The sequence below is a fragment of the Loxodonta africana genome, chromosome 1 (assembly GCF_030014295.1).
Source record: "Loxodonta africana isolate mLoxAfr1 chromosome 1, mLoxAfr1.hap2, whole genome shotgun sequence".
Classification (NCBI taxonomy): Eukaryota; Metazoa; Chordata; class Mammalia; order Proboscidea; family Elephantidae; genus Loxodonta; species Loxodonta africana.
The window spans coordinates 121,027,760-121,052,276 of NC_087342.1; the positions used below are offsets into that span (position 1 = coordinate 121,027,760).

The 24,517-nt window shown below is 38.4% G+C and overlaps 1 protein-coding gene across 1 annotated transcript; it reads left to right on the forward strand.

The window, feature by feature from the left end:
* Positions 1-10,239: 10,239 nt before the first annotated feature.
* KIAA1586 (KIAA1586 ortholog) lies at positions 10,240-21,346 on the forward strand. The gene is given in 7 exon segments (XM_010586922.3): positions 10,240-10,360; positions 10,892-10,975; positions 14,054-14,134; positions 15,034-16,117; positions 16,120-16,914; positions 16,917-17,051; positions 17,054-21,346. Coding segments are annotated over 7 exon segments (2,334 nt in total). The 5' UTR covers positions 10,240-10,339; the 3' UTR covers positions 17,188-21,346.
* The last annotated feature ends 3,171 nt before the right edge of the window (positions 21,347-24,517 follow it).

Below are 24,517 nucleotides of genomic sequence, written 5' to 3' on the forward strand. Positions count from 1 at the left end.
CTTCTTCTGGATCACATGTTTGCAAGGACTGATGAACCCCAAATCTGCAGATCAGGTGACAGGATGGAGGCCTCTGCTGGCTCGTGGGGTTGTGGGGGAGAGTGAATCAAAAATCTGCAGATCAGGTGGCAGGCTTACACCCCAAGAGCTAGAGATCGGGTGACAAGAACAGTGCAGGGTTGAGAGAGACAACCTTTGCTAGAACATCCATTTATATACTGGAGGCAGGCCACACCCCCAAGAAAACTTCCCTTTCAACTGATTGGCTGCTTACATAAGATCACAAAATGGAAGTTGATTACCTAGTGTTTGCCAAATCACTGAGAATCATAGTCTAGCCAAGTTGACACATACCGTTAACCATCACAGACTCCCTACCTCACACCATATAAATTATCAATCACCTAAATGTAAGAGCTAAAATAGTAAAACTCTTAAAAGAAAACATAGGAGTTAATTTTCATGACCTTGGATAGCAATGGATTCTTAGATATCAGACCAAAAGAACAAACAACAACAACAAAATATAATCAGACTTTATCAAAATTTAAAAATTTTGTGGATTGAAGGATATTATCAGAAAGTACAATGAGAACCTACACAATGAAAGAAAATATTTGAAAAAATTATCTGATTGGAATTTAATATCCAGAATACATAAAGAAACTTGTACAACTCAACAATTAAAAGACCAACTCAATTAAAAAATGGAAAAAGGACTTGAATAGACATTTCTCTAATATATACAAATGACCAATAAGCACATGAAAAGATGCTCAACATCATTAGTCATTAGGGAAATGAGATACCACTACACCCACATTAGGAATGCTATTATTAAAACAAACAAGCAAATGGAAAATAACAAGTCTTGGCAAGGATGTGGGAAAATTGGAACCCTCATGGATTGCTTGTGGGAATAGAAAATGGTAGAACCTCTGTGGAAAACCATTTGGTGTTTCCTGAAAAAGTGAACATAGAATTCTCATATGGTCCAGATATTGCACTCCTAGATACATACCCAAGAGAACTGAAAACAGGTTTTAAACAAAAACTTGTACACAAATGTTCACAGCAGTGTTTTTCACAATAGTCAAAAAGTGGGAAGAACCCAGTCCATCACATGAATACATAAATAAACCGTTTATGTGTGGTATATCCATATATTGCAATATCATTGCTATTGCTGTTATTACTGTCATCCAGTTGGTTCTAACTCATAGCAGCACTATGTACAACAAAACCAAATGCTGCCCAGTCCTGCACCATCCTCATAATCTTTGCTATATATGAGTCCACTGTTGCAGCCACTCATTGAGGATGTTCCTCTTTTTTGATGATCCTCTGGAAACCCTGGTGGTGTAGTGTTTAAGTGCTATGGCTGCTAACCAAAAGGTTGGCAGTTCAAATCCACCAGGCACTCCTTAGAAACTCTATGGGGCAGTTCTACTCTGTCCTACAGGATCGCTATGAGTCGGAATCGACTCGACAGCACTGGGTTTGGTTTTTTTTGGTTTACTACTTTACCAAGAACGATGTTGTTTTCCAGGGACTGGTCTTTCCTGATAACATGTCCAAAGTACGTGAGACAAAGTCCTGCCATCTTCCTTTCTAAGGAGCTTACTGGCTGTACTTCCTCCAGGACAGATTTGTTCATTCTTCTGGCAGTCCATGGTATAGTATGTTCCACATTCTTCACCAACACTGTAATTCAAAAGCATCAATTCTTGCATCTTCTTTATTCATTGTCCAGCTTTTGCATGTACATGAGGTGACTGAAAATACCATGGCTTGGGTCAGGCACACCTTAGTCCTCAAAGTGACATCTTTGCTGCTTAACACTTTAAAGAGGTCTTTGGAGCAGAGTTTCCCAATGCAATGCATCGTTTGATTTCTTGACTGTTGCTTCCATGGGTGTTGATTGTGGATCCAAGTAAAATGAAATCCTTGACAAATTTAATCTTTTTCTGTTTATCATGATGTTGCCTATTGGCTCAGTTATAAGGATTTTTGTTGTCTTTATGTTGAGGTGTAATCCATACTGAAGGCTATGGTCTTTGATCTTCATCAGTAAGTGGTTCAAGTCCTCTTCACTTTCAGCAAGCAAAGTTGTGCCATCTGCATGTCACGGGTTTTTAATGAGTGTTCCTCCAATCCTGAAACCCTGTTCTTTTTCATATAGTCCAACTTCTCAGGTTATTTGCTCAGCATACAGATTGAGTAGGTATGGTGAAAGGATACCACCCCAATGCACACCTTTCCTGATTTTAAGCCATGCAGTGTCCCCTTGGTCTCTTGGTCTATGTACAGGTTCTGCATGAGCACAATTCAGGAATTCCCATTCTTCAAAATGTTATCCATAATTTGTTATGATCCACACAGTCAAGTGCCTTTGCATAGTCAATAAAACACAGGTAAACATCTTTTTGGTATTCTCTGCTTTCGGCTAGATCCATCTGACATCAGCAGTGATATCTCTTATTCCACGTCCTCTTCTGAATCTGACTTGATTTTCTGGTAGTTACCTGTTGATATACTGCTGCAATCGTTTCTGAATGATCTTCAGCAAAATTTTACTTGCATGCAGTATTAATGATATGGTTCGATAATTTCTGCATTCCGTTGGGTCATCTTCCTTTGGAATGGGCACAAATATGGATCTCTTCCAGTCAGTTGGCCAGGTAGCTGTCTTCCAAATTTCTTGGCATAGACCAGTGAGCGCTTCTAGCGTGCATCCCTTTGTTTGAAACATCTCAGTTGGTATTCCACCAATTCCTGAAGCCTTATTTTTTCACCAATGCCTTCAGTACAGCTTGGGCTTCTTCATTCAGTAATATTGGTTCTTGATCATGTGGTATCTCCTGGAAAGATTGAATGACCAATTCTTTTTGGTACAGTGACTCTGTGCATCCATTTCATCTTCTTTGGATCCTTTCTTCGCCATTCAATATTTTGCCCACGGAATCCTTCAGTGTTACAACTCGAGGTTTTAATTTTTGCTTCAATTCTTTCAGCTTGAGAAATGCCAGGCACATTCTTCCTTTTTGGTTTTTTAACTCCAGGTCTTTGCAAATTTCATTATAATACTTTACTTTGTCTTCACAAGCCACACTTTGAAATCTTCTATTCAGCTCTTTTACTTCATCATTTCTTCCATTTGCTTTAGCTACTCCACGTTCTAGAGCAAGTTTCAGAGTGTCTTCTGACATCCGTTTTGGTCTTTTCTTTCTTTTTAATTACCGTTTGCTTTCTGCATGTGTGATGTCCTTGATGTCATCCCACAACGTATTTGGTCTTTGGTCATTAGAGTTCCATGTGTCAAAGCTGTTCTTGAGATGGTCTCTAAATTCGAGTGGGATATACTCAAGGTCATACTTTGGCTCTCAGACTTGTTTTAATTTTCTTCAGCTTCGACTTGAACTTGCATGTAAGCAATTGATGGTCTGCTCTACAGTTGGACCCTGGCAATGTTCTGACTGATGATACTGAATTTCTCCATTATCTTTTTCCACAGATATAGTGGATTTGATTCCTGTGAACTCCATCTGGCTGTGTCCCATAGTCCCTGTTTATGTTGTCGAAAAGCTACTTCCAATGGATAGGTCGTTGGTTTTGCAAAATTCTATCATGAGATCTTTGGTGTCATTTCTATCTCCAAGGCCATATTTTCCAACTACTGACCTTTCTTCTTTGTTTCCAACTTTCACATTCTAATCACCAGTAATTATCAATGCATCTTGATTGCATTTGCTGATATGGCACAACTCGAAATGAGAACAAACAGCTGCAAACATCCATTAATAATTGGAATGTGGAATGTACAACAAATACATGAATCTATTTTTTTTTTTTTTTAGGAAAATTGTAAGTTGTCTAAAATGAAATTGAATGCTTGAAGATTGATATCCTAGTCATTAGTGAGCTGAAATGGATTGTATCGACCATTTTGAATCAGACAATCATATGGTCTACTATGCCGGTAACAGGATAATACCCATACACCTACTAGGAAGACCAGTTAATATGACTATTGTTCAAATTTACGCATCAACCACTAATGTTAAAGATGAAAAATATGAAGATTTTCACCAACTTCTGCAGTCTGAAATTGCTCGAGCATGCAATCAAGATGCATTGATAATTATGGTGATTGGAATGTGAAAGTTGGGATGGAATATTATTCAGTCATGAAGAGGAACAAAGTACTCATGGATGGTCCTTGAAAACATTATACTAAGTGCAAGAAATCAGATACAATAAGCCACATACTGTTTGATTCCACTTCTATAAAATGTCCAGAATTGGTAAATCCGTAGAGACAGAAGCAGAGTAGTGGTTGCCAGGGGCAGGGAATGGGAAGAAACTGCTTAATGGATGTGGAATTTCCATTAGGGATGATGAGAAAGTGCTAGAATTAGATAGTTGTGATGATTGCACAACATTACGAATGTACTTCATGCCACTGAATTGTACACATTAAAATGGTTGAAATGGTAAATTTCATGTTGTATTTATTTTACTAAAATAAAAGACATAACTATATTGTTCATCAGAAACTACTATGGTCCCCACTTAAACTGTTTTGAGATTGATTATATGTTGAAATTTTTATAGATAATAGATCATACTTTTTTTGGATTCAGCCCTATATATTGGCTATAAATGAGTTATTAAATAAGAAAACCAATGAAATTGAATAGAGTGCTGTGAAACAAAGAACTGATTTGGCCTTTTGTTTCAGGTTTCTGAAAATAGCCCTTGGAATTCCCCAGCAATTAAGGGGCTTTCGTTTTATAAAATAGCCAGATAACACGTAAGTGTAAATGAATAGGGCCTGCACAGGCCCCATCCTGAGAGCAAACCTCAGAAAGGGAGGGAGGCATGATGGAATCAGTCACACACATTCATTGATCACATATATGTATTAAGGCTCTAGTCATGCATATACATTGAGGTTCCAATGACCTATAAGGGGCTCTGGACAATGGGGCTTTCTGTTTGAGGCTTCCTGGATTGGCAAGAACATCCATGCACAGGAGAAGACTGTAGCACATCCCTGAGATCAATGGAATATTTGTGCTGCTAGGACCTCTTCCAGACCTTCTTGATACATCTCTTCAATTGTATCCTTTCTGGCTATAACAAAAGAATAACGGTAAGTATAGGTAATAGTCTCTGTGAATTTTGTGACCCATTATAGATAATTAATAAACCCACAGGGTCAATGATAATCTGACTTAGTTTGGAGTGGCTAATTCAGAGAAAGCCTTCATGGTCAGTCAATAAAGAAGGACATGTTCTCTCTAGCTTGAGACCTAGTCCCAGGATGTGAGACAGAAGAAGAGTGAGAGTGTGAGAGAGAGAGAAGAAGGGCTGGCTGGTCTGAAGTGCAGGGAGTTGTGCAGACTCCTGAACCTACAGCTGGTACCTGATGACCTGGCCCCAGGTGGCTAGTGATGAAGTCTGACCTAGTTCTGGGTGGTTAGGGTCAGAGAGGAAGTACCACAGAAGTGGCTGGCCATGAGGAATGGAGACGTGAGAAGGTGAAGTCTGGATTCATTTCCAGATGGGGGAATTGGATTCATGCCGATCCCTGCCATGCAGTTAGTGACAATGATGGGGTTTGCCCATGTTGCCCTGTTTATAGCGTCACAACTGCACAGAAAGAAACTGGTATACACTTATAGGTTTATGTATACATATATTTCTATCCATACACGCATAAGGATTTAGAATATGATTAAAGTAAAACCTTTAATAAGTAGGGACAGGAAGATTTACTTACTAAATGATAGTGAGACAATTAGTGAATGGAAAAAAATTAAGTTATAGTTCTACTACAGACCGTATTAATATTCCAGATTCATAAAAATGAAAAAATCAAATTGCGTGAGGAAAAAAAATCAATGTTTTTACGTACTTTGAATGGGAAGAGCTTTCTAAATTTAATATTACTGCAGCAAAAGCACCAAAGAAAAAAAATGTTAGTGTCTGAGTTCCTACATGTGTGCTTGATGGTTTTCCTTTATGGAGGTGATTGTTTCACTGAGACTTTTATTTTGTGACATATGGCCAAAACTTTTGTTTCCTAGCAGCATTCTTTTTTGTGAATGCTTTTCATTCGTCAATTTTTCAACTCTTTTTCACATTTTTTTCATATAAAATCTTTGTATTGACGCTGTGCCATAGACTTTCTTGAACATTCAGTTTTTAATGACATGGTTTTTCAGGAACAGTTACTTGCAAGAGGGTTTCAAACCTTGAAAGTCCCTCTCTTTGATGTCACAGAGATCAATGATTCTGGCCACTTTGGCTCCTCTGGTGTGTGTGTGTGTCCTGAATCTGGAAGGATTTCCGTTATCAGTCCTGCACTCCCATGGCCCTTCACCAGCAACTGCAGACAAAGAACGGAGCCTTTGCAATTCCAGATAGCCCTTCACCTTTAGGGAGTATGTTTTTGCTGGACCTTTCTGAGATCTGCTGCTAAGTGTCCTCTAGATGCTCTCTGTGCCTTCTTTCTCTGTATCCTAACTGTGGCTCCGCTTGGCTCAACCCTGTTCATACTGAGGGCTGTTAGATGTATTGGGTTTAGATTTTATATCTCTAGGTTGAGTTCCTCCTTTTCAGGAAGTATACATTTGCTAATCCTTATAAGAACTACTACTCACGAGACACCTTGATATTCCCCTTGCATTTTCTGCCCGATAACTGTTTTTAGCAACTTTTAAAAGTCATTGGTTCTGTAGATTTTTTATTAACCTATTTGGCCAAAAATAATGGGGAAAGGTGTTTTATTGCAGTGAAAAATCAGAAATTGAAAATATAAAAATTATACCATCTACAATAAAAAAAAACAAAACAATAGCCTCCAAAATACTAAATATTTAGCGATAAATCTGATAAAATAAGTGGGCTCCGTCTTTGGGGATTGCTGGGTTGGTGAGAACATCAATATCTGTATTCTGAAAACAAAATATTGCTGAGAGAAATTTCAAAGACCTATGTAAGTTAAGAGATATACCATTTTCATGCACTGTAAGACTAAAATTTATTAAGATGGCAATGCTGTATGAATCATCTATAGATTCAATGAAGTCTCAATCAAAATCCCAGCAGGATTTTTTTTGTAGAGATTGACAAGATGTCTCTAAAATTCATATGTAAATGCAAAAGATCTAGATTAACCAAAAAACTTGAAAAAGAAGACAAAAGTGGAAGGCTAACCCTACCTGATTTCAAGACTTACTTTAAAGTTACAAGATAATGTGGTATTGGTGTCCAAATAGATAAATTCATCAATAGACTATAACAGAAAGTTCAGACATAGACTCACACATATATGGAAAACTTGTATTTGGCTGGCAAAAACAGGCATTATACTGAGAAAGTAAACATCTGCCAGGCCATTTATAAGGCTCAATAGACATAGATAAAAGCTAGCTGCCAAATTAACAGGAAACAGTCTTTATCCCAAAGACGTTCTGCACTTGTGAAGAGTCAAGGTAACTTTAGATGAGTACCGCTTACTTACTCATGAGAAACTTTCATCTCTAAAATCATAGACCATCAGAAACTGTTTGAAAACATAACAGTAAGAATGAAACATCCCTCTCTTACTTGGAGGATCTAAGTCACTTTGAAATAGAGAATCAGCCTCAAAATCCAAACCTGGTGCACGGCTACAGACAAGGAGTTTCTGGGCACAACATTCCATATGAATCCTAACTAAGTAATTTCTTAAGTTAACAGGATCCTAGGTTCACTTTACCATCCAAACCTGATGTTGACCCCTTACACACAGCCCTGGTTTACTCTGAACCTATCAAAACACTGCTTCATTTAAATTTCTACCCTTCCTTAAAATCTTATAACTCTTTTTTGTGTCCAGGCATGGGCTGGTAATGTGAACTGTGCCTCCAAAAATGGAGGCTGCCAAGAGACCGAAGAAAGAGGCAGGCAACTTAACTGTGGCGACAAAGTTTATTAGGGAGACTTACATATTGAGGCAAGTCTTGGACGGCTGCAGGACCAAAGCAGACCTCAGCACTCCGAAGTAGGAGGGCAGAGGTTTTATAGTGATGGTGGACAATAGTAGAGCTACAAGCCAGGGGCTTACATAAGAATGACTCAGCAAACAGTGTGAACTAGTATTGGGCCACATGAGGGCACTCATATTTGGCCTTCAGTCCGCACCTTAAGGCCAGCTCTTAAAATCCGGCATGTCCCCCCTCTTGTGCCATAGCAAGAGAGAACCTGTTTTTTCCCTCTTGGGAACAGATATAGAAGTGGGATTGGCCAGGTGCCATACGGTGCCTGTGCATGCGCAAGAGACAGAGAAAGTTACTGTGTGCCCAGAACAGGGGGAAGGCTTCTCTGATAAGGGGAAGGAACTGGCAGAGGGAAGGTGACCCAGTTCCCAGCCTTATTTTCAGAGAATATTCTGGGCCCAAGGCCTTTACTTAGGCAGCCTGGATGGGAGGCATTGAGGCAGACCATTCCCCTAACAGTTTGGTGAGATGCTGTTGGAAATATAATTAAAAACAAAATCTGCCCCCAACCAAGAAGGCCCCTCCACAAAGATAGAAGAGAAAGAAAACAGTGTCATTATTGAATAAGCATTAAGCTATAACTGAATGCCTCTGGTTCTTGTCCTGTCCTATTCGCCAGTTGAAATAAGCTGGATGCTAGTTGCAAGGAAAACACAAAGTGGCAATTTATTTTCTGTGCAGGCACGGAACAACATGGGGCCTAGTGGCAGAAAGACCACGTGCTCCCCTCCAGAGGGAATCAGTGACCTTTTGTGTCCTCGAGTCCCCACAGGGCAGGAATTGACCTAAAATCCAACACCTGAAGTACTCCCATGCCCAAATTTTGAGATCCGGGTGTTGAGTCATTCTGAGTCACTCTTCCTAGGAAGTCTGCATTGTGGGTCTTTTCGCTTTGCAGAGGGGCTTCCGTGGTGCTCAGGTCCAGGGTCAGGTATGGACACGTTTCTCCAGATCTGCGCATGCACAAAGATCTGGCGCCAAATACAAACCACGGTTAGTGGCTGCGTTTTCCAAGGATGGTGCAGAGCGGGGTTTCAAAGCTGGAATATGAAGCATCACAGGCAATTCATTAAAGGTATCCCAGACACAGAAAGAAATTTTATTTTTTTATATAGCTAAGTGGATACATCCCACTACATTCACGTTTTCAAGATAAAATTGCTTATTTTCTAGTATTTTTCTGGCCAGAGATAGGTTTGTAATCTGAATCTCAGAGCCATTTAAAGTTGTCCCAATCCAATTCCAGGAAACTGGTAGGGGCGGGTTTACCTGATGACTATATTTCAAGAGAGATGGACCCCAGGAGCTTGAGAACATCTTTGATTTACATACTTTTCAAAAAGATAGAGGAAGAATGTACAATTACAACTTTTCAAAAGGAAATGCTTATTTTCAACAGATAGAATTAAGCCTCTTATTTTAAATTTGTATTTACCCTTATGGTTCCTCAGTTGTTTGGTCAGTCTACAAAGCTGATTTTGTCTAACAGATTTATCAGGAAACGCTGGTGGCGTAGTGGTTAAGTGCTACTACTGCTGCTAACCAAAAGGTCGGCAGTTGGAATCCGCCAGGCGCTCCCTGGAAACTCTACGGGGCAGTTCTACTCTGTCCTAATGAGTCGGAATCGACTCTACGGCAGAGCGAGTGTACAGATTTATCATACTACGGGGAGTCTTAAAGCTGATGGGGCTAGGAAAAAATACTTTAAAAGAAGTTCTCAGTTAAATTTGTTTTCATAAGTTTTATCTGTTTACAATCTTGTGTAATATTGAAAATAAAAAATGGGTCATTATTTTGGTAGGGCAATGATATCTGAGCAAACCACGAAAGCATTTTAACATCTTTGATCTATTATATAGACCAGAGTTTGGTTGTAAAAAAAAAAAAAAAAAAATGAAAAACATCCTAGCTATTATTCGATTTTCTTAGGGTAACAGCCTGGAGGGACGCATGCGCTGTAGCTCAGGGTCCTTTTCCAAGCTTCTCTTTCGATGCGAAGGGTGGGTCCTGGGACCATCTGAACTCCATACAATTCCCAGGTCCGGACTGCGCGAAAGAAGCCCCGGAATAGCGGGCCAGTGTTGGCCGCCGCTCTTTTTGAAGCGGTTTTGCGTTTCCGCCGGCGGCGTCCGCGGCGTCGGCGCTCACAGAGGGGCGGGGCGCGGCAGCGCAAGGCGGTGCTGGGCGGGAAGGGAAGTCGTGGCGGCGGCGGCGGTGGCTGCAGGGACAGCAGCGGCGGCGGTGGTAGGGACAGCGGGAGCAGCGGTGCTGTCAGTTAGGCCGTCGGAGAAATGGGAGACCCAGGGTCGGAGGTGAGTAGTGGAGCGTTGGGCCTTGGCGTTCCAAGACGGAACCTCGAAAGGTTTTGTGCTCTCCCCGGCTGAGGCCTGGTGCTCGGCTGCGGGCTCGGGGCGGTGCGGGTGCAGCATCTCCGGCCGAGCCCAGCTTTCGGGCCTGGGTGCATGTCTGAGCGAGGAGGCAGCAGCAACAATGGCTGCCCGGCCCCGTGCACGGGCTCCGGGGCTCCTCGTTGCCGCAGCTCTGCCGGTGGGAGCGACATTTTGAGACACGATTGCTCTGGAGTCGTGAGCGTGCATTCCTCATTGGGTAGATGCGGGAGTTGTGAGAGGATGGAGGATGGTAACGCGTTTTCAGCGCTCGGCTCCTACCTCTCCACATAGTCAGTGGCACAACCGAACTCCGTCGAGTTCTGTTCCTTAGTCGGGTTTGCGTGGAGTTGTGCTCAGTTAGTTTCCTCAAAAACGGTGTGTTTTAGGCGTACCTTTTGGGAAAATCTGCAAGTATGTGGCTGTAAAGATAAGCACGTTTTGACTTCTTTTTAGATAATAGAATCTGTCCTTCCAGCTGAGCCTGAGGCACCTGAGTCAACAGCGGATGAAAATGAAGATGATATTCAGTTTGTTAGTGTAAGTAGCAATGATACTCGGTTTTTTTGCCAGAGTAAAAAACTATGGTAAGCCTTTATGCGCTTAAACCTCCTTATTCACTCACCATTCAACCAGTATTTATTGACTGTCCAGTATGTATTGGCGGAAACCCTGGTGGCGAAGCGGTTAGGTGCTACGGCTGCTAACCAAAAAGGTCGGCAGTTTGAATCCACCAGGCTGTGCTTGGAAACTCTATGGAGCAGTTCTGTTCTGTCCTATACGGTCGAGATGAGTCGGAATCGACTCCATGGCAATGGGTTTTTTTTTTTTTTTTAATATGTTTTGGAGCCCTGGTCGCGTACTGGTTAAGAGCTTGTCTGCTAAACAAAAGGTCAGCAGTTTGAATCCACCAGCCGCTCCTTGGAAACCCAGTGAGGCAGTTCTGCTCTGTCTTATAGGGTTGCTATGAATTGGAGTCAACCTGATGACAGGTTTTTGGTAATGTGTATTAACACAGCGGCAACTGGTTTGGTTTTTTGTTTCTTTGTGGCAACGGGTTTGGTTTTTTGGTTTATTAACACTGTGGAGCATGGCAAAGGATTAGAAAATTTACCATGGAGAAGGGACAGCTAATGGTGAAGTGGGTAGAAAAAAATGTTAGAAGAACTCAAAAGCTTCTCATTGTGTTGCTAAGGCATAACCTGAGGGCAGTAGCTTAAAGACTTCACTAACCTTTGAGATCATCCTGTCACAGCATAGTACAATTGGTGTTCATAATGAGGATACCTGGGTTGGCAGGGACATGCTGTATTTTTCTGCGTTCATTCCCTTTGTGAGAGTAGTTTTCAAGTTATTAGTATGTGCAAACGTGCAGATTCCCGGGCTTCACTTCAGACCTACTAGATCAGAATTTCATGGTGGGGCCTCGGAATCTTCATTTTGGATCAAACACAGGGGTGTACAGATCTCTGAACCACATTTTGTGAAGCATTGTTCTGGAAAACTGAAGGGGGAAGTCTGATATATTTTTGGGATCATTTTTATCCGAAAATATTAAATTTTAGAAAGACTCTGCCAAAAGTGATATCTCAGCTAGCTAGGGAACACTGCTGCCCAAATCACTCTATGCTGCTGTTAGTTAAGGTTTAGTGTTAAACTAAAAAAGCAAATTTAGTGCCTATCAATGTTTGTGTGTTTTTTAGTTGCAATAGTAGGGTGACTACCTAAATAACTTGTTTTTAAAATCAAACAGAATTGCGCCTCCAATTTATTGTGGCCATAGTGGTGTTAACATTATTGTTTGTTTTTTAGTAGGTTTGTGAACAAATTCTTTACAGGATTATTTTCTTGTCATTTTTTCCCATTAATAGTGTACATGGTGCTCTGTTCCTGACACTTGGAACCTTTATAAATTTGGGAGTACCAAGAGATGTTGTATGCTGATGTTGCCTCCACTATGGTGATGAGTAAGTGATGTAGCTGGGGATATTGAAGAGCTGTGGTTTCAGTTTTTGTACTGAAAAGCATTTGGAAAGAGGATTCTACAAGTCTTCAAGAAAAAATTATTTTGGTTCCACCAGAACTGTGGTATAAAGGCATGAATTAATAGGATGGTACGATCTTGCTGGTGTTTTGTATAACGGTAACTTAAGAGTAACATACGTTGTTTTTATGATCTATGGGCCTTCCTTGGAAAAACACAGAAGGAATCTACAAAATTGAGTTGGAAAAAATTACTGTATCAAAGTTTCGTAGGACTCTAAGGAATCAAGAATCATGTTGGAAATTCTGATTGGACTAATATACGTTTGTGTTCAGCTGGGGTTTAAAAATACTCTTTAAATTTTGTTTTAAATATACAAAAATCTGTTGCATCTTTACGTCCAGAGTTTTGTGTATCCAGCTTGATACAAGCTCTTACATTTAGCCTTGTTTCCAGATAGAGGATCAGAGATTTGACAGCTCCATACAGGTAAGTGAATTATATGTCCCAAGTGCAATTGCAATAATACTGGAGGAACCTAGTAAAAACATTGCCTTTAAATAGTGCTACGTACAAGACGATGATAGTTTTAATTCTATTTTGAAATACAGGTGGAATCTACTACTATACTTGATTGCCAGGAAATGCTTATTTCTTTCTTTTTTACAGCACTGTCTGGTAAAGATGAAGTGCTGCTGGATACTATACTGAGCTTGAGGGTTTTCTAGATACCAAAAGAATTTTAGTTTGTGACTTCTTGGTTTATTCTGGATTCCTCAGTCTTCATATGAATTTTATTTTCCTGCCTTCAGTTTGCATTATAACATGCATCGTCTCTGTTCTACCGTGTGCATAGCCCTGAACCAAACACAGTATACTGAAAGAAAAGTGATACAGATTTGAGGTACAAAAAAAGCACTTATATTTAATGTAAATTCTATTGAAATATAGTATGCATACCGAGAAGTGTATTTCCTCATTGTTCTCTTTGCTGTCACTATATTTCAGTGCTACATTACCATTTGCCTGTCTTGTTTCTTGCCTTTCTACACTCCAGACTCCTCTATGTGATTAATCTTGAAACAGCTCTGATACTGTTTCAATCTCAACATTATTTTTTCATTCCATTGCCTCTAGAATAAAATCTAGGCCTTTGAGCTCAGCATTCAAGGCCTAGTCTATGATGAAGGTAGTAAGGATGTAAAGGAGGGATCAGAAAGATTCCAACTTTGATGTCTCACTGTATACAGATGTGGAGGATGAAGCAGAGCTTCCTAAAACCTTCATGATTTTGAGCTCACATACCTAAGAGATTGTTGGTACCTATCCCAGTTAAAAAATATTGTCTAGTAACATCTGTCTTTTTAAAACTATCCCTGTATTATTTTCCTATTCCCAAAGGAACTCAAAGGGCTTTATTTTTCTATGTAGATCTAGCCCCCCTCCTCTTTTGTCCTTATCACATACTCATGTATTCTGAATCTTTTTTGGCTTTTCTTTTTTTTTTCTGATTTTCTGTGCGACCTGTAAGACTTTTCTCAGAAGAAGCCTTTCCAATCCCAACAAAAACAACACTGATTGTAAATGCAAGTTTGGTTTGAATAATTTTAATAACTTGCTCAATTCCTTTTTAGGAAAGACCATCGAGACCTGTTCTTGAATACATTGATCTGGTCTGTGGTGGTGATGAAGAGCCTAGCACCTATCATAGTGATGCAAGTACATTTTATTTATGTTTTTTCAGTTCTATCATTTAAGTGTAATAGCGTGCTGGAGGTGTCTTGAACTGGCTCATGAGAACTGATGGTTAGTTTTTTAGGAATTTTGCAAGTTGGTTGTTAAACGTAGCCATTATTAAAAACTATAGTATTTAAATTTACAAGTAAATAAGTTATCATAACATTTAAGGAAATAAGTACTCAAAACTCATCACTTCCTTATATCTATACACTTAAAGTTATTTACATATGTTATATTTGTATGGCAGAGATTCTGTATAATGGTGTGAGTAATGGGAACATTTACACCATGGTAATGGCGAACATACATCAGGACTTGATTTATTATTTGTTAATTGTCTAGACTTAAAAAGGTCATGGATAAAACATTAATGTAGATTAAACTTAAAAGTCTGATGCACCTCTAACTGTACACTGCGCTATACGAAAAATTGAGGAAATATTCTTCTAGTATTCAAAAACTATTCATTGATTCAGCAAAGTTGTTATCATCATTGATAAATGAGTAAAGTTCTGATATATGCCTTCATTGTTCCACTTTCATCTTATTCATGTAAATGAAAATGTCAGCATTCAAGTTGGAACTATACTCGGTCAGAAATACGAACAATTTCTTTGCTGAATTGGGTAGTAATCAAACCTTTATTGATAGATTTTCATGATTCTGTTGTTGGCTATCAAATTTAAAAACACTGATAGTGGGTTTTTTAAGAAATAGCAAGTTACTTTGGAGTTATAGGTATAAACTGCAAAGCAAGGTATTTTAGTTTAAAATTTGTTATTTTTAAAATTATATAAAGAAATCATTAACAACATTTTACATTAGCCCTTAAGTGTTATGAATTTTACTTACATAATGTAAAATTATTTTTCAGATTCTGTTTCCTAAAATGCCAAAACGTCAGGGTGATTTATTAAGTTTTTTAAATGTGAAGAAAGTGAAAACAGACACAGAAAGTAATGATAGGAACAAAAATCATTGTGGATCGTCTGGGTCAAAGGAACCAAATTTCAAATATGTTGAACAATCAATAATTGAAGAAAAGCCATCATGTTCACCAAAGGAAGAAATAGATAATCTTGTGCTTCCAGATTGTTGGAATGAAAAACAAGCATTTATGTTTACAGAACAGTACAAATGGCTTGAAATAAAAGAAGGTAAATTAGGATGTAAGGATTGTTCGACAGTTCATCATTTGGGATCAAAAGCAGAAAAACATGTCCATGTATCCAAGGAATGGATTGCGTATTTAGTAACCCCGAATGGTAGTAATAAAACTACTAGGCAAGCGTCTCTGTGAAAAAAAATTAGAGAACACGACATTTCTAAAGCCCATGGTAAAATTCAGGATTTGTTAAAGGAATCAGTTAATGGCTCAATTTCCAACTTAGTGCATAAACAAAATAATAAAAATATTGATGCTACCGTAAAAGTTTTCAATACAGTTTACAGTTTAGTTAAACATAATCGACCTTTATCTGATATTGAGTGGGCAATAGAATTACAAGAAAAAAATGGAGCGGTCAATTGTTTAAATACACAATATAGTGCAACAAGAATAGCGGAACATATTGCAAAAGAAATGAAGATGAAGATATTTAAGAATATTATAGAAGAGAATGCCAAAATCTGTATCATAATTGATGAGGCATCTATGGTTTCAAAGAAAAGCACCTTAGCGATTTATATCCAGTGCATGGTTCAGTCAGCCCCTACACCAGTTACGCTATTTGTTGCTTTAAAAGAATTGGTGTCAACAACAGCAGAGTGTATTTTCAGTACACTGTTGGCTGCTTTAAATGATTGTGGCTTTAATAATGAATATCTGAAAGCAAATTTAATTGCATTTTGTTCTGATGGTGCTAATACAATACTGGGTAGAAAGTCTGGAGTAGCTTCAAAGTTGTTAGAGAATTTTCCTGAAATCATCATTTGGAACTGTTTAAATCATCGATTGCAGTATCTGAAATAAAACAAGTTAATCATTTAAAAGTATTTCTGAATAAAATTTATGCTATTTATCACCAGTCTAATAAAAATCAAACCAGGCTTTTAGAAACTGTAGCTAAAGAACTTGAAATAGAAATTATTAAAATTCGTCGGGTAATGGGACCAAGATGGGCGGCACGTAGTTTACAAGCAGCTACTGCGGTGTGGCATGCATATCCTCTACTATATATGCAATTCTCTCGTTCTTACTCTGGTTTGGCAAAGAGATTAGCTAACATTAATTTTTTGCAAGACCTTGCTTTAATGATTGACATTCTTGAAGAATTTGCAGTACTTTCAACTGCATTGCGGTCAAGATCAACAAACATTCAGAAAGCACAAAAGTTGATCAAATGTACTATAAGAGCTTTGGAAAATTTAAAGATTGGCATTGGAAAGCATGAATCTCAAATCGAAGATTGAATAAAGTCAGATAAGTTTAAAGACATTCCATTTAATAAAAGTAATAAACTTAATGCTCTTCCTAGGAATATGCTGCTGGAAAATATAATCCAACATATGAACTTACGTCTTTTATCAGACAGAAACCACAAGGAAAGCATTTTTAACTATTTTGATTTATTAGAACCATCTACTTGGCCTTATGAAGAAATAACTTTACCATGGGCAGCCGGTGAAAAAAAATTATTTCATTTCTGTGAAATTATAAAGTATAAAATAGATTTGAATGATTTTCGGGAATTAGTAAATAACAATATAAAATCAAATAATGTTTCAATTCCTGCAACTATACAAAAAGCTAAAAAGATAGCACTATTGCAATCAATAGTGCTGAAGCTGAAAGAGGTTTCAATTTAATGAACATAATTTGTACGAGGGTAAGAAATAGTTTAACAATAGGTCATATATCAGATTTGATGACAATAAACTTACTAGGGAAAGAGCAGATTGGGATGCAACTCCATTTGTAAAATCTTGGTCAAATTGCAACCATAGGTTGGCTACATATACAAGAGTTCGGCAAAAATCAGCAAAAGCGTTTTATCAGAATCAATTTGCTATATGGAAGTTACAATAAAGATTGTATTTTTTAATAATCGTTTATAAATTGTGTGCTACACATCCTTTATATACACACTTTTTCGGGGGTGGAGGGATGCCAGTTGTTAAACTTTTATCAGCATTCTGTTTAAAAGGCATTCTCTAAAGAGATAAAGTTGATGACTTTTTGGGAATTACGGAAACCCTGGTGGCATAGTGGTTAAATGCTATGGCTGCTAACCAAAGGGTCGGCAGTTCGAATCCACCAGGCGCCCCTTGGAAACTCTATGCGGCAGTTCTACCCTGTCCTATAGGGTCGGTATGAGTCGGAATCGACTCAACGGCACTGGGTTTGGTTTGTTTTTGGTTTAATAGCATTTTAGAGGTTGACCTATGTCTGTAAGAGTGAACCATAGGTATTCCAAGGAGTCTTGCTCAGAACATCCAACCATTTCCTTTTTGCTCTGTTATACTGCAGTAAGGATGTGAAAGGCTAACATAACTCAGATAAGTTCTAAGCCCTGAAGGTGATATCAAAAGAAATGGAATAAAAATTTCAAGGTTTTTGGCTATTCCCTATTTCATTTCCGTATCTGCACTATCTAATAAAGTAGCTACTAGCCAGCCACACATGGCTGTTAAACACTTGAAATGAAGCCAGCCAGTAGGGCTAAGAAAGTAAATTTTAAATTTTGTTTAATTTTAATTAAAAATTTGAACTGAACCAATGTAAAAATATTTTTACCTAACTGGGCTTTATTGTCTTGTTAGGACTACATTTCATTTTAATTGTTGCATTACGTAAGTTGTAATCATTTTATTGTAGTGTATTGTAGTGTACCTCTCAAACTCGTATTGTTTTTAGTATTACATACAAACACTGGTTGATTATGTGTCAACAGATTATTCAATGCAAATTATTTATTCCTATGAATTGATGTAACTTTAAATATACAGACAACAGGAATTACAGTGATAACTCAGTAAATCATAATTAGTAATTAAACAAATACTTTAACTATAATTATTTTTCTAGTTTAGACATGAATATGAACAAATTTTTAAATTTAAAATAAAGGGGTACTGAAAAAGTCAAGTGGAGATACAGAAGCTAATATAATATTACAACTAGAACAGTAAAAAAGATGAAGGTATGTTGCAGATTTTGCAATGAGTGGCAATTACAGTTAAGGTCAAAAAAGTGAAATTAGTCACCTGAAATTAGAATTAAATGTCCAATGAGGAAGATTTTGTAATGAATTTTAATATTTTGACCAGGTATAAAATGGCTTGGATTCTTGCACACCAAAACAAAACAAAACAAAACAAAAACTGGTTTTAGTTGGATATGGTAAGATAAATTAATATTTCAGTTAGAGAAACTGTTAGAATATTATGAATAAGAGCTTAAAAATGTTTTTTAAAAAAAGTGCAAGGCCTTCAAATAAAAAAATACCTAACAAATGTTGGAGAGGATGCAGGGAAATTGGAACTCTTATGGAAAACGATATGGTGCTCCCTTAGAAAGCTGGAAATAGAAATACCATATGATCCAGCAATCCCACTCCTAGGAATACATCCTAGAGAAATAAGAGCCGTCACACAAATAGACATATGCACACCCATGTTCATGAAGCATTGTTCACAATAGCAAAAAATGGAAACAACCCAGGTGCCCATCAACAGATGAATGAACAAACTATGGTACAAACACATGATGGAGTACTATGCAAAGATAAAGAACAATGATGAATCTGTGAAGCGTCTCACAACATAGATGAATCTGTGAAGCGTCTCACAACATAGATGAATCTGGAGGGCATCATGCTGAGTGAAATAATCACAGAAGGACAAATTTTGTGAGACTACTGCTATAAAAACTCATGAAAAGCTTTATACACATAAAAGAAACAATCTTTGATGGTTACGAGGGAGGGGAGAGATGGGATTGGGGATGGAAAAACACTAAATAGACAGTAGATAAGTATAACTTTGGTGAAGGGCAAGACTGCACAATATTGGGGAAGCCAGCACAACTTGTACAACACAAGGTCATGTAAGCTTCATAGACCAAATTACTGGGCTGAGGGCTATGGGGACCATGGTCTTGGGGAACATCTAGCTCACTTGGCATAACATAATTTATAGAGTAAGTGTTCTATATTCTACTTTGGTAAGTAGCATCTGGATCTTAAAAGCTTGTGAACAGCCATATAATATACTTCCCTGGTCTCACCCTGCCATAGAGCAAGAGCAAGTGAAGAAAACTAAAGATACAAGGGAAATCCAAACCACTAATAGACCACAACTACCACAGCCTCTACCAGATTGAGTCCAATACAACTAGGTGATGCCTGGCTACCACCACTGACTGCTCTGACAGGGATCACGATAGAGGGTCGTGGACAGAGCTGGAGAAAAATGTAAAACAAAATTCTAACCCACAAAAAAAGACCAGGCATACTGGCCTGACAGGACTGGAGAAATCCTGAGAGTATTACCCCCAGATGCCCTTTTAGTTCAGTAATTAAGTCACTCCTGAGGTTCACTCTTCAGCCAAAGATTAGACAGGCCCATGAAACAAAACGAGTCTAAAGGGACACACCAGCCCAGGGGCAAGGACTAGAAGCCAGGAAGCAGCAAGAAAGCTGGTAGTAGGGAAGCCAAGGTCAAAAAGGGAGAGTGTTGACATGTCATGGGGTAGGCAACCAGTGTCACAAAACAATATGTGTACTGTGTAATGAGAAGCTAGTTCTGTAAACCTACATCTGAAGTACAAAAAAATAAATAAATAAAACTTCAAAAAAATAAAACCTTCACCCATCTTGCCCTTTCACCTGTAAAATATATTTGGAGTCTATGTCTTCCTCACTATCCCGTCTATGGTTACCTTAGTTCAGGCCCTCGTTTTTCTTACTTACAGTAGCATAATAGCATTCTGATAAGTCTCCCTGCCTCCATTCTTGACCTCCCCATTGCATTCTTCTCACTAACTCAGGAATGACCATTCTAAAATACACATTTTATTTTTTATTGTGCTTTAAGTGAAAGTTTACAAATCAAGTCAGTCTCTCATACAAAAATTGATATACACCTTGCTATGTACTCCTAATTGTTCTCCCCCTAATGAGACAGCACACTCCTTCCCTCCACTTTCTATTGTCCATTCGGCCAGCCCCTGACCCCCTCCGCCTTCCCATCTCCCCTCCAGACAGGAGATGCCAATATAGTCTCGTGTCTACTTGATCCAAGAAGCTCATTCTTCAGTATCATTTTCTATCCCATTGTCCAGGCCAATCCCTGTCTGAAGAGTTGGCTTTGGGAATGGTTCCTGTCTTGGGCTGATAGGTCTGGGTACCATGACCTCTGGGGTCCTTCTAGTCCATTAAGTCTGGTCTTTTTACGAGAATTTGGGGTCTGCATCCCACTGCTCTCCTGCTCCCTCAGGGGTTCTCTGTTGTGTTCCCTGTCAGGGCAGTCATCGGTCGTAGCCTGGCACCATCTAGTTCTTCTGGTTTCAGGCTGATGCAGTCTCTGGTTTATGTGGTCCTTTCTGTCTCTTGGGCTCATAATTGTATCTTTGGTGTTCTTCATTCTTCTTTGCTCCAGGTAGGTTGAGACCCATTGATGCATCTTAGATGGCCGCTTGCTAGCATTTAAGACGCCAGATGCCACCCTCCAAAGTGGGATGCAGAATGTTTTCTTAATAGATTTTATTATGCCGGTTGACTTAGATGTCCCCTGAAACCATGGTCCCCAAACCCCCACCGCTGCTACGCTGACCTTCGAAGTATTCACCTTGTTCAGGAAACTGCTTTTAGTTTAGTCTGGTTATAAAATACACATTTATTTTTATAATTTTTATTCAGACTCAACAAAAAAACCAATTTAAATCACTTAAATGGATTCATAATCTTGCGTAACAGGAAATCTGGAGATGGCTGCAGGCTTTGCTTGAGCAGCTCAGTGATATCATTGCTGTGCATTCAAGATGCTATTGGTTTTTCCTCATGGTTGCAGGATAGGTGGCATGGTTTTAATTACTCTTGAGTTCAAGGCAACAAGGAAAGGAGTGGAAGAAGACCTGAGTATATATCAGGAAATCACAAACTTTGCCATATTCTTTTCCAAGTAGATTTACATTTCACTGGCCAGAACTGTGTCAACGTGGCCAATCCTTAGTGTAGTGGAGGCTTAAGATGTAAGCTTTTACCTTTCCTACCTTCTGTAGAAGAAGTATAGGATGGCAAGGGGGAAAGGGCTGGGGAGGGATGGCAGATTCAGCAGTATGACATCTACAAATTCTCTACTGAAAGTCCTTTAGTGGCTCCCTTCTTTCTTCAAGATAGTAAAGTTTAATCTTTGTGGTTCTCTTATAACAAGAGTTCTACTTCTTGGTGTTATCCACTACTAGTTTTTTGATAGTGAGTCTATATCCTTGGTTCTTAGCACAATGTCCAGCACATAAAAAAAAACTCAGTAAATGTTTGCTTAGTATTTGGAGTTTCCTGCATGCCAGTTTATTCTTATGAATTGTTTACATCTCAAAACATTCCTATTTGACAGCCAACTTTTAAGAGGAACATACAGTTATGCCTGAATTAACATTTCATGTTTACTTTGAAGACAGATTCAGGCACTTTTTAAAATAAGTTGAAAATATCCTTGACCTTTTCATTCAGTATTACAGAGGTTTTCATACTTTAAATTGAGAATTTTCAACAAAAATTTTAAGTTTTTTTTTAACTTCATTTGATAATGAAAAAAAAACAAAACTCTAGATCATCTTATAATCAACACTGCCACCCAGTTTCAGTGCTTAAATTTGTGTTTTTGTTTACAGTCATGTTGATGCTGGGTGGTGTTTCTTTAACTGCCATGAGTTAGTGGGAAAGGTCAGGAATAACCCTAATATGTAATTTTTGTGTTCACGTAAAGGCAAGATGGTATACTTAGGTAACCTTTGTTTGAGTAGTTTTGAGATGCGTGCTGCAAATTTGAATGAAAAGCATCAGAAGTGGTAAAAAGGAAAATCTAAAGACCATTTTTTCTTGTTAATTTCTTTAAAACAAAGCAAAAGCTATAACATTGTCTTGAGTTTACAATGGATACAGATATAATATATATGATAAATAGAGCATAAAAGACAGTGGGAGTAGGTATGGGAAGTATATGGTTGTGAGATTTCTACATAGTATATGAAGTGGTACGATATTAACTCTGAGTAGGAAGAAAAGGATATATATTTTAATTCTTAGAACAACAACTAAAAAAAATGCAAAGAGGTATAGCTAAAAAGGGAATAAACAAACTAAAATAGAATTTAAATGTTCAAATATTCCCACAAAAGGCAATAAATGAGGAACAGAGGAACAACAATTTCAAAATCAGAACAAATAGAAAACTAATACAATTGTAAATTTAAATACAGCTGTACCGATAATTGCATTAAATATTAATAGTCTAAGCACACCAATTAAAAAGGCAGAGATTACCAAAATGAATAGCTAGACAATACACTGTCTCATGAAACTCGTTGCCATCAAGTCGATTCCGATTCATAGTGAGCCTATAGGTCAGAGTAGAACTGCCCCATACAGTTTCCAAGGAGTGGCAGATTTGAACTGCTGACTTTTTGGTTAGCAGCAGCTGTAGCACTTAATTGCTACGCCAGCAGGGTCTCCATATACTGTAGAAGATATGAATTTTAAATATATAAAAAAAAAGTTAAAAGTAAATGGATGGAGGCAGACTTCTTCTGGGAAGATGGAGTAAACATACTTTGCACTATTCGTCATGCTTAGCGTGCAGAACCAAAACTCCTGATTATTCTAAACAAGCGTAAGAAGACTGAGAAGGCAGGCCAGCTAGGCATCATAGAACCCAAGGAACAAGAAGAGTGGTGAGTTCCTTGAGTTTTCTATTTTATCATATCTCAGTTTTGAAGCTGAAGAAGCTAGCAACGTGGAATTCCCCCCCGCCCAAAAAAAATCCCCTCAAAAGCCTATTCTCTCTAGCCAAAGGACCAAGAAAGGGGCACCCTAGCAAGACAGAAAACTTAAGACAGTAACTACTCTACTGTAGCCAAATACCACAAAACACTATGGCCCCACCCCATCCATGCTAGCAAAGACCAAGTAGGGAGCCTAGATTTCAACCCTCGTCAGCCTATAATAAAGTGACCCTGGCCCTGACACTCCCCGAAACTGTGGGGGTATCAGGGAACCCAAAATAATCAAACCCATTGCTGTTCAGTCAATTCTGACTCATAGGGATCCTATAGGACAGAGTAGAACTGACCCCCTAGGGTTTCCAAAGGAGCTGCTGGTGAATTCAAACTGCTGCTGATCTTTTGGTTAGCAGCCAAGTTCTCTCTTTACCACTGCACCACCAGGGTTTATGGAAATCATGACTTTTAACATCATCCTGCAGTAATGGGGCCACCTCACCCCCCACCTTCCATGTCAATAGAAGCTGACTAGGAAGGCTGAACTTCTTCACCACCAGGGAATAATAAAGCAGCACCTGTTTCTGCAGCTGGAATAGTGTCAAAGCAAACTAGCCAAAACAGAAGGTTTAGTTAAATAAGAATCAGAGTCTAACCAAAATGTCTAGGTTTCAAGTAAAAATCACTTATATCAAGAACCAGAAATCTGTCAACTTGAATGAAAAAAGACAATAGGTGCCAACACGGAGATGACAATAATGTTATAAAGATGTTATAAGAATTTAAAGCTGCCATTATTTAAACGCTTCATTGAGTGATAAAGAACATGCTTGAAACAAATGAAAATAGAAAGTCTTGACAAAGAAATAGGAAGTTGCAAAAAAAGAACAGAAGGTGTAAAGAACCAAATGGAAATTTCTGAACTGAAAAATATAGTAACCAAAATTAAAAGCTCAATGTATGAGTTCAACAGAAGAACGGAGACAGGAAAGAATCAGTGCATTTAAAGATAGAACAAGAGAAATTACCCAGTGTGAACAACAGAGAGAAAAATAGACTGGGGAAAAAAAAGAAATTAACTGAGCTTCAGGGACCTCTGGGACTGTAACAAAAGATTTAATATTTGTGCCATCAGTGTGCTTACAAGGAGAGGAGAAGAAGGGAAGGGCTAAAAAAGTACTCAAAGAAATATCTGCTGAAAACTTCCCGAATTTGACACAAAACATAAACCTCAATTCAAGAACCTCAGTAAACTGCAACCAGAATAAACTAAAATCCATACCAACACATACCATACTTAAACTTCTGAAAACTAATGACAAGTTTTGAAAGCAGTGAGGGAGAAGCTACACTTTACATACAGAGGAAAAACAATTATGAGTAATAGTAGAAGCCAGAAGGATGTGGCACAACATTTTTT